This window comes from Phymastichus coffea, unplaced genomic scaffold, assembly GCF_024137745.1.
Source record: "Phymastichus coffea isolate CEN01 unplaced genomic scaffold, Cenicafe_Pcof_1.1 PCOF00054, whole genome shotgun sequence".
In the NCBI taxonomy this organism is placed as follows: domain Eukaryota; kingdom Metazoa; phylum Arthropoda; class Insecta; order Hymenoptera; family Eulophidae; genus Phymastichus; species Phymastichus coffea.
The window spans coordinates 1,728,522-1,742,602 of record NW_026706865.1 but is presented as its reverse complement, the minus strand read 5'-3'; the positions used below and the strand labels follow the sequence as shown (position 1 = coordinate 1,742,602).

Here is a 14,081-nt window from a genome sequence, read left to right as displayed (position 1 = left end):
TCGCTTTTGAAATCATCGCACGCTCTTCCAAAGTGCAAACTTTTCGTGAATGCAAAGGGGTTGATTTCAAAGTCATAATTTTGGGACACAAACGCATTTCCGAAATGAATATTATTATTGTAACTCGCGAAACGTAACTTAATCTGCGCGTTGGTGAATGAGAAAGCAATTAACTTCATTTCTTAATCAGAAGTTTGCATTAGCGTTCATACTTGAATGGTTTTGTTAATTTTACTAAGTTGTCTCAGCTGATAAGCCTTTCATTGCCGCGCGATCTAATTTCCAGTACATCAATTACCCCGAAGATATCCGAAATGATATCGATAATTTTTTCTTCGTCGAAAGGGCAAGATCTTGAAAAAGAACGCCGTATCGAGCATTTATTCTCGACGACGAGTATCAGACGCGTAGCCTGCGAGAAAGAAAAAGCTTTATTTGTGAGGCAACGTTGATTGGCATCGTTACCAAGACGCCTCGGTTTTGTACGATGTCTTTTCCTCCACGACGAGCGGCAATTCTTTTGAAAAATACCGAGTAGCTGCAGTCGGCTTGTTTGCCGTGATGGTGGGTGTAAAGTTTGATTGAATCCATCTTGGAAAGGCGATGATTGGGCCTTTATGAGATTGACTTGTCGTGTGGAATGAGATCGCTGTGTTGTTCTACTTCTCTCGTTGATTCGTTGCCCGGTAAGAAAGTCAGAGCTGGCGTGCACTGGCATCGGACCATAGAGTGGGCCGATAACCGAGTAGAGTAATATTTCCGAAGGGTCTTTCGCTGGCAAAAGAACGCATTCGCGAGTATGATAAACAGGCAAAGAAACCAGCGCATGAACACAAGCGAAAAGAAAGCTCGCGGCGAAGAACGCAGAATATGAAGAACGGGTGAGACGGGGATGGAAGAGCGTATTATATAAATTCCGATTGGAATCCTGTAAATCCTCGGGGGCATCGAGCCGATAAAGTACTTGTACGCGCGCGGCCGTTTGCATCATTCGCTCTGCTCTCGCAGTAGTGTTTATGCGTTGGCTTAGGGTGAGCCACACTCGCGCCGAATATAAAACCTTCGCTTCACTTTTCTCTCTCGGCAACAGACGGCTATCGTCGGATTTCCCCGCATTATCGCTCGCCGGAAAATCCCAGGCGCGCAACAAGTCTTTTTGTTTTTTCGCGAGTATGCCGAGTGTGCCGCTGTTAGTCTTGGCGCGTCGCGCGAAACAAAAACTTTGACCTCCAATTAACCGGGACCAAGAAGTAATTAAGTATAATGCGCGGAAGCTTTAAAGAGGATTATAAGCGTCGAGACGCGACCGAAGAGGGCTGCTCTGTACAGCTCGATGCAATCTGCAAAACACTGAAAGCATCCCTCTCTCGTCAACTTTCGCGAGTAATTCAATTCGACGACGGCGCTCGAGTCGTTGATTACACCGTCGAATTTTACTTTGAGCTGATAATAAGCAAAGTTAGCTCGTTAAAATTCAATGGATAATTGTTTCGTGTCTGCGCAGCGTTGCGTCTTGCAAGTCCCACATCGAGGTATTCGACGGACTGCTGGACGATGTGACGGACGTCAAATCCATCGGCAAACTTTGCGGACCAGCATCCGAGTCGCAGCTCAGAAAGGAGCATTTGCCCACGGAGTGAGTTCACGCACTTTCTATTTGCTTTAAAATTGCATGCCGAACTCGAGAACGATAATGCATGCGCGCGCAATCATCGGCGATCGCGCGGCAATAGTGGGAAAGCAGAATCAACAGCGACGATTGTTAATGCATTATCGAAAATCTCTTGCGATCGATCGCGGTGATTATTGGAGCAGAGCTCGAGTACACAGTGTGTCGCCGCACTACTCGAGCACTCGAACGCGCATCAGCGAGTAAAGCGCAAGCGTACCGAGCGCCCGGAAGAACGAGTCAACGTTGCGCGGAGACTTTTGAGCGATCGATTCTTGGGGGTGCAAGCGGCACCCATCTTTAAATCATCGAGCCACAAGGAAAGCGAAAGCAGAAGCTTTATTCCTAGCCCATGCGGGAGCCACCCGCCAGCCGCGCAATTATTTACGAGGCTACTGAAGTGCGACGGCGGATAAAACATTTTAGCCGAGCTGCCGCGCGCACGTAATCCCATCAACGTTTCGAACGCGTGAATTGTTAATGCATCGTAAGCCGGCGGCCTCTTCGCCTCCTCGTCAAGCATTCAACGCCGGGGCAAATTAAAACTAACAAACGACCTCTCCCCTTCGCCGACTCCGCGATCGAGCATTTATGTGGCAGCTCGACGCACAAGCACGATTTTATTTTGTTTAATGCACTCGCGCAACTGCCGGAACGATTGTCGACGGCTTACAATGCTTTGAAACTTGCAACGTTAGCCGTTTGGGATTTTCCCGCGACGCTTTACGGTTACGCGTGGATACGCATAAATGCATCCTTTATCTGGCGCACGGTGTCTCCGAGTTTTTCTGCCGCCGTGTTTCCATTCTCGCGCTGCTGACTATGGAGGCTCGCCCAAAGTATTTCTCCGGGCATGCTGCCGTCCAATTTTCCACTGATAGCGAAATTTCGGTCGGAGTCCTACTTTAAACGCAAAAAACACGAGAACGGACGGAAAACTGTATCTTCGCTCGCTCGCGACTTGGAGCTCTCGCAACTCGATCCCACGTAAAATCCAAACGCGCGAGCTTCTGATCTGTTTTAATTTAATTTCCGGTGCGCGCGGCAAACTTTTGGCGCGTGCGACAGCAGCGACGTCGTCGTCGAAATATTCGAGCGAATCGCAGCGCCCATCTCTGCGGCCATTGTCCCGATCGCGTCTACTGCCTTCTCTTCTAACCTCGATTATCCGTTGCCGAATTGTTCGCTTATTGGTTCGTTGGTCAACGAGCTTCCGAGCGCTCGAAAAGCGACTGCCGCAATCGCGAAGCCTCGAGTCGTTTTCGGAGGTCGCACAAAGCACGCGAACAGTCTCGCGAATAAGCGCGAGAATTCGGCAGAAAAAGGGAACGAGGCAAGATTCAATTTCGCCGGCGAGCAGCTTGCAAATTCGTCCTTGCAATTTCGCAAGCTCGGCGGGCGGGCGAGCCTTCGCCGCAGCCTTCCTTCGGAGCAGTGCTAGCGTCGGCGAGGATGTCGGCGAGGCTTCGGGATTTGCCGTATTTACTCGAAGGCAAAGTACACGCGATAAGGCCAACTGCGCCAAGCAAGCCATTTCCATCGCAGCGGACCTCTGATTGCCTCCGTACGCTTCTTTCGCCGTGGCTTTGCCCGCGTTTTCTGATTTCTGATCAGCGGCGCCTTGCCTACACGAGTACTCGCGGTCTCTTTCCGTTGCCGCGTGTCATTAATCGTAACGGCAAATCCAATTTTCCATTGAAACATTTGAGCGCCCGAGCCAAAACAAACACGCGAAGCCGAGCGTGAGAGGGAGGGAGGTAATGAAATCGGCGGGGCTTGGATCCGCGTTACGTTCTCGATTGAAAGTTCCAATAGAACCCGCTTCGATTTAATGGAAATTATACTCGTTATGAATGTTAGCCTGTGCGAGAATAGCCACAATTATGGAGCTTTCCGTGCTTCTACTAACGAGTTGCGCGAGAGAAAACTCCTTCTTTTTTCCGCTCGTCGTTCATTTACCCGACTTTACCCGGCGCTTATTAATTTACGATCGATCGCTTAATTTTTTATTCGATTAGACGGCGATCGATCGCCAAATATCGGATTTTTCAATCGCGTCGGCTTGACGTCAACCGACGGATAATGAATTTCTGATTGCTCGAGACAATTAGGCGAAAGCGCGGCTAAGTTGAACGCGAGCTTCGCAGAGCGAGTGACGAGACTTTTGGGCGAGCAATCAAAGGGAAACAAAGAAAAACGAGCGAAATAGTGGCGCACGGCAGCAATTAGCCGCAAGTGTAACGCGGCAAGCGAAACGCGCGCGATCACGAGCGTTTTCCGCAGACGCAGGAGTTGATTGTCGGTGCACAGCACGGGTAGCGAGAGGCCACAGGACACGCGCCGGTCGAGCCGAGAATATACACCCGGAACTGGCAGCGGCGCGCCTACCAAAACATCCGGCCGCTGTCTCTCGAACTCTCTCGCTTTTATAATTGTTCTCGCGCTTCCTTCCCGTTCGTGCTCTTGGCTGTAATTGGACCGAGAGATGCCGGCGAGTGGGTCGAGGCGACTTTTCCAATTGCCAAGCGTCGTTCGTAGTCCGAGCGCATATCGACTGCAATATAATCCGAGGCAGTTGAAAGGGGGCTGCGGCGCACTTAGCTCCCGACGCCGGCACAATGGAGCTTGCGCCCTTTTCAAAATGGAAATTGCCGCTGTGTGTATGTGCTCGCGCTGATTTGGAATTCATCAAGCCGAGATACAATGGTTCGTCGCGTATAATGGATTTGCCAACTCTTCGACGGAAAGCCCTATCGCCTTGTATTTTAGGCCGATTGCATAATTGCGGCTGCGAGTCGAGTCGCGCGCGATCAATAAGGCTGATTGCTGAATGGCATTTTTATTCCCCTTGCCAAGGTGCGCACGTTCGCTCCAAAGTGACTCGCTGCGAGCCATTACTGCCTCGTTATTGCGGCTCTCTCCATTGTCGACCGTCCGCAAAGCCTGCGCTTATCGAATAATTCTGTTGTTGACCAAGTCGCGTGCGACAACTGCAGACGAGCTGGCTTTCCGCGACAAATAGTCAACCGAGTGTTCTTTTGCCAGGCACACCGAACGCAAGAGATACTCCTCCAGCAGCCCGAACATGACGATCTTGATAACGCGAGCGAGCGACGAGGACTACATGGACGTGTCGTACTACTTTCACAACGGTGAGTACCCGCGTCTCGTTGACAAAGCCCGGCTAATCGCACTGTTTATTGCAATTTAATATCTGCCGATATCCGTCTATGCGAATGTACTCGCGAATTATTACTCCGTAATGGGCGCGTGATTTACCGATTGCCCCGAGGATTACACCGCGACGACGACGCGCAGATAAGCAAGCAAGCAAACGCGTGATTTGTTGCGCACTCTCCAGCGATCGAAATTCATATCTCCAAGTGGGATGAACGCGAGAGAGTCCAATTGATAACAGCGCAGAGGGAAGCGCGTGAGAAAAAAAAGCGCTCGCGGATTTTCCAATCAAGCTGGAGCACGCGACGAAAAAAGACAAGGCTGGGAAAAGTTAGGCGCGCTATACGTCTATTTGCTGTCGCGCGCTGGTGATTAAGTGAATTCGTAGATCACGGACTTACGCGCGGTCGATTAAAAAAAAAGGGGAAAAACATCGGCGATGGTAAACAGGAGTGACGAAGTCGCGAGAGTTTCTCCTTTATTCTCGTCGATTTCACGATTTTACGAGCGATGCAAACGTGTGGAAATTGGTAGAGGCAATTTGTCAGAGAAAAGAGCGGCGTTTCCTTGAAACAAAAATGATTCGAACGAACTTTGGCGTGAATTCGCAGAGAGGGAGTCGGGCACGCAGCAGCCAAAGACATTCTGCGACGTGGAGTATTACGGCCTAAGCTCGCCCAAAGCCGGTATGGTAATTCAGCCGAAAGTCAATCGATTCAACGCCGTTTCCAGCAACGTCAAGTGCAAGCAACATTTCATACCGGCCGCCAATCAAGCCGTCGTCATCACTGTAAGCTCGCGGGTGAATCGTAAAAGTAAGCAACGGAAAGAGAAAAGAACTAATGTTTCGCTTGCCGCTGTACAGCTCAACAGCACGATGAATCGAACACTCGATACCCAATGCACGACGCAATGCGGCGATCAGGGCTGCCGATGCGCGAGCAACGAGCTCCTCGACGACATCGACCACCTGCTTCTCGTGGCCCAGCCGCACGGCAATGTGCTTGCCTGTCTGTGTGGCAGCAATCGAGTATGTATCACCAGTTTTCCAAGTTTCCCACGCGATTCGCGCAGCCCGCAAACGCTTCGGCAAATGCTATCGGCGATCGCCGAAGCGATGCGTGCCTTGAAAAACTCTAAAACTCTACTCGTATACTTTACGGATACCGCAGGAAAAACCAATCCTCGCTATTTATTTTTTAGGACTGGTTGCCAGTCGAGTTTTGGAGTACAACGCCGGTGTACGTCGAGTGGTCGCGTTCACGACAACCAGATTTGAATCTCACAGCCGAGTATAAATTCGTAGACGACAGCTTTTGCGGTGGTCAGTCTCAGCTTGCCACGGCAATCGGTGAAATACAAGCCGGATATTCGGCTAATTTTAGCTTCGCTCTCAATCACTACTATCAGCAAAAGTGCACTTACGTACTCGACTCGCCACCTGGCCACGAGCTCTTCATACAAATCGAGTCAACGCAGACCAGTAAGTTGTGTCTCTTATTAAAAATATCTTTGCCAGGATTTGAAGTAGCCCATCACGATAATGCGAGCTTCTTCAAGTATAACGCGTACATTCAAGTTTGTCGGTAAATCGCTCTCCTCTTGTCGAAGTTGAAAGGAAAGTTTGCAGCGCTGTATGCGACAAAGAGATTTTTTTATAAAAGATATTGGCTTTTATTCGAAACGAGAAAGAAAAGCCTGCCGCAAGTTACGTAACAATATTTTTCACAGGGAGATATAAATATACGCTGAGCTCGGAGAATTTCATTTTGCTTACACCGCATTTCCGTCAGTTTTTTTATGGTATTTAATAATCGACAGGACCATGCACTGCTTGGAATTTGACGGTGCACGAGTACAACAAGACTATTTCTGAGTCTGAAGGCCCAAGGCTTTTCACTTTTTGCGCCAGGGATATCGCTAGGAATTTCACTATCTCCACCAAGCACCGCTCGGTTATTGTCAAGTGAGTCTTATCGTTGGTCCCAATCCAGAACACTTTTAAGTCCTCGTCCAAATGTTTTGCAGGCTGCAAGCGTTAGGTCGAACGGCGCCGCAATACGTATTGAGGTGGCGAAGTTCACGGGCTATGAAGCCACGAGACAATAATCTACAAATGACACACGGTAACATCGTCATGGCAAGTGCCTCGGCGCTCAAGCGTACCGTCAGCTCGCTGCTACTGCTCGTCGTTCTCCTTGCTCTGGTCACTTGATGAAATAATGACGAACTTTAGCGTTGGTAATCAATTCCCGTGTGTGCGTGCGTGCGTAGTTTTTTCTTATTACTTTTTCAATTAGAATACGACTACGCATGATTTTATAAAATCAACGCGATTTTTACTTCTAGGCGATGTTCTGGAATTGACAGAATACCAAGTTTTATACAAGAAATAAATAGATAAATCCGATAGTTTCCGTTATCAGCGAAAGCACAATTTTTGAATGTGGGATTTGTATAAACGTCACACACAATGAACTATAAACGTTGATCGAACGAAAATCCTTATGTAAATACCAAATATTACGAGTGATAATAATAAGAATAACAAAAATACGCATTCGATTTAATACTAATGGATACAACAGGTTGCACTTATTAATATCAACGAAACATGTTATTTAGTTTTTCTTAACGCATTATTATTATTATTTTCCTTCCGACATACTCATTTTTTAACGTATATCGAATGCGTAATGAATTCTTGCAACAATTGATTCAGCACTTTTAGAATGAAATGCAAAATACAGCTGTAATGACGTAAACATACTTGAAAAAAGGTTTTACAAACAAAAGATTCATGGTCCTTTTATACGAAAAAATAACGTGTTTCGCACACCCACGACACATTGCAGGTAAAATAACAAATTTATATAGAAAACATGTACAAAAATAAACATAGGTTAATAGTGTTGTACAGAATACAATGGCATGGATATTGAAGCAGCACGGGATTACCGTTGTAAAGTTACGAGAATAACAAAGCAAATATTGATAGATAACTTATGTAATAATTAGGATTTATACGAAAAGAAACAAACAAACAAACAAAGAATGTATTTTAATGAATGAGCTTTGCCTGTTTAGGCAGCCCTCGATTACGTTGTTAATACATCCGATTGTTGTCCAGAATTGCTAAGATTTCATTAACATTTTATTTTTAATTCTTCAAATATCACTTGTTAATTTTTCATTAGTCTTTAATGATTCGAATTGATGTAAGTCTTTTTATAACGTTAGGATTTTAACATATTGTACAAGTTAATATTGCATATTTTTCTCAATGTTGACAATCGAAAGTGAATTTTGATTGTAAAATATTCCAATGTCGAAATGAATGGTACTAATGATAATTTTTTATCGATAAAACTTGGAATAAAAAGACAACACACAATTTTTATGTATAACAAGTATATAAATATTTTAATCGATGCGAGTAAGGGCTATTCTGGATAATCAGTCGTCAATATAACTTATTGATTACTATTAAGGCACTAGGTACTAAAGAAACCTCCAAGTATATGTAACTATTAAGGGTTTATAAAAAGAAAAAATAATTAAATGACAAAAAAAAATAAATAAACGAATCTAAAACGATTATTGATAAAGTATTACGAATATACGAACAGCTTAAGCAAAGAAAGTCCTCGTATTTTTAATTTTGTCCTCTACCGATAGCGTCTAAAAAATACAAATATAAAAAATCTAAAAAATACGTATGCTGTATTAAGTTAAGCTAATTTTTTCATTTCCTTAGCATGAAACAAGCTTAGAACAAATATACGAAACTTCTGTGCTTAAGCTGCGTGGTAGGGACGATACACAGATCCTTTTGCAATGTTTTTAAGGAAGAATATTTCATATACAGAGAAAAAGTCGTAAACCGCGTAGACGCGGTGATTTTGCACTGTCATGCGATAAAACGAGTGTAAGGGCGTCATAATGATTATATGGTTTTATGAAAAGTGAAAATCATGTAAATACTTTATTTATCAGTTACTACTAGTTTATCTTGAATTCGGCTAAATCTATATGAAATGTAAATACGAAAGTGGTTATAAAAAGTAAAACAAACTTATCGTAAATGTATAGCGAGGAAGAGGATGTATCCTATGTACAAATTAGACGTTATTTCAAATCGAATAAAAAAGAAAAGAAAATCTTTTTGGTTAGCGATACGTTTGTTTAACAAACATTCTTTCACTTTTCATAAGACACGAGTTCGCTAATTTACCTCAAATTCTATCACAAATACGTCCAAAAAGTCACTCCGCCAGTGAAGTGCGTGCTTTAGGATGAATATAATTCTTATGAATTCTCATACGTCAGAAAAGATCGCATCAAAGTAGGCCTAAACTTCGTCCAAATCCGCGCAACTAAACTCTCTTGTTCACGGAAACGTCGACAAGTCAGGTAATACATCAATTCATGGCGATGACATATCAATTGGCATATATCCACTGCATGTTCCTTGTGTGTGTATGTACGTATGTGTGCATGAATGTCATCGTATGTCGATAATTTATGCGCGATTCGGACGAAGTTTTCAAGACTGATTATCGTAGATGCTATTCCGTTTAGAGTGTTCACGATGTTAATGGGTTCGGCCGATGTATAATTGGATTTATCTCTTCGTCCTTCCTCTTAGTTGTTTTATATATCATTTACGCAAGCTTAAACTCGTCGACCTCGTCGAAACAATGATGAAAGTGTTCAGATTATTGAAGTATTTACGAATCTTCGCACGTGTAGTATCGGTAAAAAACAATTCTCCTTGTTTTTCACAGTAGATAGAGTTCAAATGCAATAGTTTTACTGCCAAAAGTTATATATGTATCGTTACGATAGATATCATCGACTTTTCTCATATCGCGATCTTTCTTCAATAACTATTTTCATCTTCAATGTGAGTTGACATTATAAAATTGTTTATTGTTAATGGATCCGCGTGAACGCGAAAAGAAACTATTTTTTCACTGTTATTTTTGTATATCAAAATACGATGGTTTAGGTGTAATTTTAGTAATTTTCATTATGAACTTTCTGATTTTTTTTTACATTTTTTCTTCACTTTTGCAGCTAAAATGATTGTAACAAATAAGCATTTTTCAAACTTTCACCAAGACTCGGTCTAATCCTCTGAAAGCAACTATATGTTATATGTACGTAATAGACGTGTATATCTAAGTCACAATAAATAGTCAATTGTTTCATATAATGAGATGAATAAATGAGATGAAGCACTGAATGAATTTTACACATTTATTTAAGACAGCCTCTCAACTTTCTAGTTGAAAACAAGATAATTTTTTAGGGGAATTTTTGTTAAACGACGTTTAGAAAAATCTAAATATTTTATATTAATCAATTATGATGAAAAGATATGGCATAATAGATTTTTTAATCAAAATTAATTTACTTTTTTTTGAGAAAAGGCAGAAAAAACTAGGTCAGTTCCTATTTAATTCCGTTTGTTTTCACACGTATGATCCGATCGTGCGTTCAAATATTTGAATAAAATGAACATCGCATATATATTGTTATTTTTCAAAATTATGGAGTGAATATTATCTTTTATTATCTATTCAAACTAAATATCGAGAGTGCAATAAAATTAGCATAGAGTGCCTAAAAAGCAGTTAAGTCACAAGCTCATGATGTTTTCTACCAAAGTTGCAGCTAAAAGAAAAATTGTCGTGTATATCGAATTTAATCATATCAAAATAAATTTCATGTTAAAAAAATTCTCGAAAAGCTTCTACGACCAAAACCACACATTTTACATTATCTTAATAGATCGTATAGCTTAAAACTTTTTCGAACTCTCATTTGTTAGATAAAATAATGCAGAGCTATATAAAACATAAAGGGTATAAAGCTTATGGATATTCCATATCTTTGTTACGCTGTTAAAGAATTCATTTACATTTATTGGAAAAGATTATGTAGTTTTGCGTGGAACATTAACCTATGCTATGAATATACTCTTCATTCATTTTCAGAAGACCATTAAATGTTAAAAAAATATTTATGACGTGATCTGAATCATGTAAAATACTTGAATATATTATTCGTGTTATTTATTAATTTCATTTATTCCATCACTGCCATATCAGCTTAAATTAGCTTGTTAATTTTTTCCACATTTATTTTAGAAACTTCTTCAGCTGATTAGTTGATAAAAAACATCTAACTATCAGTAAGGAAATACGTAAATGAATCGAATACGATTATGTAAAAACAAACATTCTTTATTAAACGACATTAAAAAAACTCTAAATTTTTTTATCTTAAACGACTATGCTAAGGTACAGCATAACAGACTTAGCTTTTTTTATTTCAAATCAATATAAACGAGATTAAATCGGTCGTACATACGAAGAAGATAGAATTCAATGGCAAATATTAAAATACACATATTACAGAATATGCTAAGCTACAAATATATTTTCTGCTAATGAATTTCAAAATCTGTTGCATTATTTACAAGCTAACGCAATTCGGCTCGGTACAACCAATACTTTATTTTTTTTTTTTGATTGCAAACCATTCTCGCAACAATATATTTTAGAAACACTTAATAAATTCTAATTTTTAAAAGTTATTCTATCGCTTCTCCAATGTTTTTCCAAACTAAGAATACTTTTTATACAAAAATATATCTTTAATAAATGTATTTACTACTCTAAATAACCGAGATTTCAAAAACTTCATTTCTACAATTTTAATAAAGATTCTTGCTTTGATATTTACTTTTTTCCTTATAGATCTACTACTTTGTAAATTCTTTTAAAAGATGCGAGATAAAATATTTTAGAATTTGAGTAAATTCAGATAAAAGATCTAAAACGGTAACCATGATATTTGAGATTACAACATTAAAAATAAACCTCAACAAGTTTTCAGTGCACAAAATATGATTGTGAAAACGATTGTCATTACCTCTTATACAATCTACGTATCTAATAACAAAGATTCTTCGATCGACGAAAATTAATATTTAATTTACTTTCTTAAAATCTTATTACTACGACAGTGAGATGTTTGTTTTTAAGATTCTTGAAGCTACGAAGAACACTTTTATTATCATAAAAACTAGCCATCGATATATCCGTAGCCTCAAATAACTCTTTAATGTCAAACTCGAATGAGATTCCTAAGATAGAAGGTACAATTTAATAATCGTCTGATCAAAGTTTCGTAATTTAGAAGTAATTGAAATTCTTGATGGCTATATGCCGTTTTTCTATCAAACCCTACTCTCTTATAACTTTACCAGAAAGTATTAAAAAAAGTTTAAGATTCACAGCGAGATTATTCTTAGTTGAATCGTATTGAGACTTTGTAAAATTAATAGCAATGCTTATTGCACGTCCCCCATCATAAAGTTCAATATTTTACATCAAATCAATATATCGTACTTTCAATGATATACGCGATATTTCTATTTTCAAGCAAGAAGGTATTGACTTAAGTTTTTCGTATTAATTGTCATTTTTTTGTGGCTATCACAGCCTTTAAAAATCATTTGTTTTGTGCACGGCAACATTTGTATATAAAAACTTTCAATACCTTCTTCTCATTACGTATGTTGATGCAACTAAGCCTTGCTTTACATTCATATACAATTATTTCTTTTCTCTACTAGGAACGGAACCGCACGATTCTAACTCGTACACGTAAATCATCTAACACCGCTGTTAAATGCTTGTTTAAACATTAAATGAGGTTTCCATTAAATTAGAATTTAAAAGAAAGTATTAATTTATGATGGAGCGTTCTGTAGGAATGCTGTCGCAGAATTCAAGAGTCCCAAACGTTGCTTCTGCTTTCTCTGTTCCGTCATCTAAGGCAAATGTTATATAAATTTAAGTTCTATCAAGATTTTTCATAAACTATTTCTATATAAAAAAACAGTCACTAACTTGATCACGAAGTTCAGTAAGCTGCTGAGAAAGACACTTAACGAGATTCTGAGTAAGCTCAAGCTGCGACTGTAAACTCCTAAGTTCGACTTGTTCACCTTCACTTTCATCCTCGGCAAGAGATTTGGCTCTAAGTCTCGGAAACCAATCGAGATTACGATCCTGTAAAAGTACACTGAGCTTAGAGTCGCTTTTTTCGATTGGCAATCGATTGCCACTCTACAAGCTACAATGGACCCTTTACCTTAACCATCATGTAGACATACGACTCGGGTCCGGTAAAATCAGTCGGATCTTTAACCCTCACCAGTACGATAAAATACAGGTAGTGCCACATATTGTGCTCGTGTTTGATGTGCTCTTCGAACGAAACAGTTTTGTTGTCGAAAGCCGAACGATTCAAACCACAGATGAAACAGGTATTTTTTAGTATCAATTCTTTTTGCTGTTTCTCTGATCTGAGATCGGCGAATGTGTCGATGATCACACCAAATATCAAATTCAGAACGATAATGATGACGATGAAGAAGAACAACAGATCATAGATTACGCGCGCAACGAATAATGGTTCCTGAAATTGAAATTGCGAATAATACGAGATGTTCTCAAAGAATCAAAAAGAAATCGCTTCGCTTAATTTACAGGAACCTTACTTTACTTGAAGGCGCTCTCAAGATGTCACCGATACCTCCGCCATTTCTCAGACCTTGATTCATTGTCGTGATAATACACATTATCAATGAATCGCAAGCTCGTTCCTTCAACTCTCCTCCAACGTTGACTACTTCCGCACTTGGAATCATTTCCGCTTCGCCTACAAAGACAACATTATCTTTTTTTATGCCAGTAAAATTCACGATATAAAATGCAAATAATACTTACGCTTCTTAAAATATTTGGAAACTGTCTCGGTAGCAATACAGCTGTCATTATCCTTTGAGCAACTTCCTAAAGTTTCTTCTGCAGTCGAAGCTGTAAAAATTAATCATTAATATTTGACTTTTAATATTTTATTATATTTGACTTTTCAACTTTGTTATGAATATTATATAACATTCAATACTCACATTCGATCTCCTCGTCGATACTCACTAAAAAGTCATCTTGGAAGAACATATAACCGATTAGAGAGAACATATACACCAAAATTAAAGCGAGAACTGCAGTGAGTATAATGGATCTTCCGTTTCTCGTAACAGATCGTATAACATTTAAAAGAGTTTCTTCACGGTATACTACATCGAAAAGCTGAAAAGATAACAGATCGTAGACAAATACATTCAATCTATCTTCATAAAAATAATCAATAT

The 14,081-nt window shown here is 40.3% G+C and overlaps 2 protein-coding genes across 2 annotated transcripts in view; one reads left to right on the top strand and one right to left on the bottom strand.

The window, feature by feature from the left end:
• Positions 1-10,084, top strand: part of LOC131665838 (uncharacterized) — a 70,440-nt gene extending 60,356 nt beyond the window's left edge. Inside the window, exons 10-16 of the mRNA XM_058937999.1 lie at positions 1,505-1,636; positions 4,715-4,821; positions 5,458-5,636; positions 5,712-5,876; positions 6,050-6,329; positions 6,668-6,812; positions 6,875-10,084. Coding sequence (XP_058793982.1) covers positions 1,505-1,636; positions 4,715-4,821; positions 5,458-5,636; positions 5,712-5,876; positions 6,050-6,329; positions 6,668-6,812; positions 6,875-7,061 — 1,195 coding nt within the window. The 3' untranslated portion in view covers positions 7,062-10,084. The remainder of the gene's footprint in view (positions 1-1,504; positions 1,637-4,714; positions 4,822-5,457; positions 5,637-5,711; positions 5,877-6,049; positions 6,330-6,667; positions 6,813-6,874) is intronic.
• Positions 10,085-11,086: 1,002 nt separating this feature from the next.
• LOC131665811 (inositol 1,4,5-trisphosphate receptor) overlaps positions 11,087-14,081 on the bottom strand; it is a 33,699-nt gene continuing 30,704 nt past the window's right edge. The window contains exons 40-45 of the mRNA XM_058937955.1: positions 13,839-14,019; positions 13,654-13,743; positions 13,425-13,585; positions 13,016-13,342; positions 12,772-12,933; positions 11,087-12,692 (exon numbers count right to left, since the gene is read on the bottom strand). Of these exons, the coding sequence (XP_058793938.1) occupies positions 12,612-12,692; positions 12,772-12,933; positions 13,016-13,342; positions 13,425-13,585; positions 13,654-13,743; positions 13,839-14,019 (1,002 nt within the window). The 3' untranslated portion in view covers positions 11,087-12,611. The remainder of the gene's footprint in view (positions 12,693-12,771; positions 12,934-13,015; positions 13,343-13,424; positions 13,586-13,653; positions 13,744-13,838; positions 14,020-14,081) is intronic.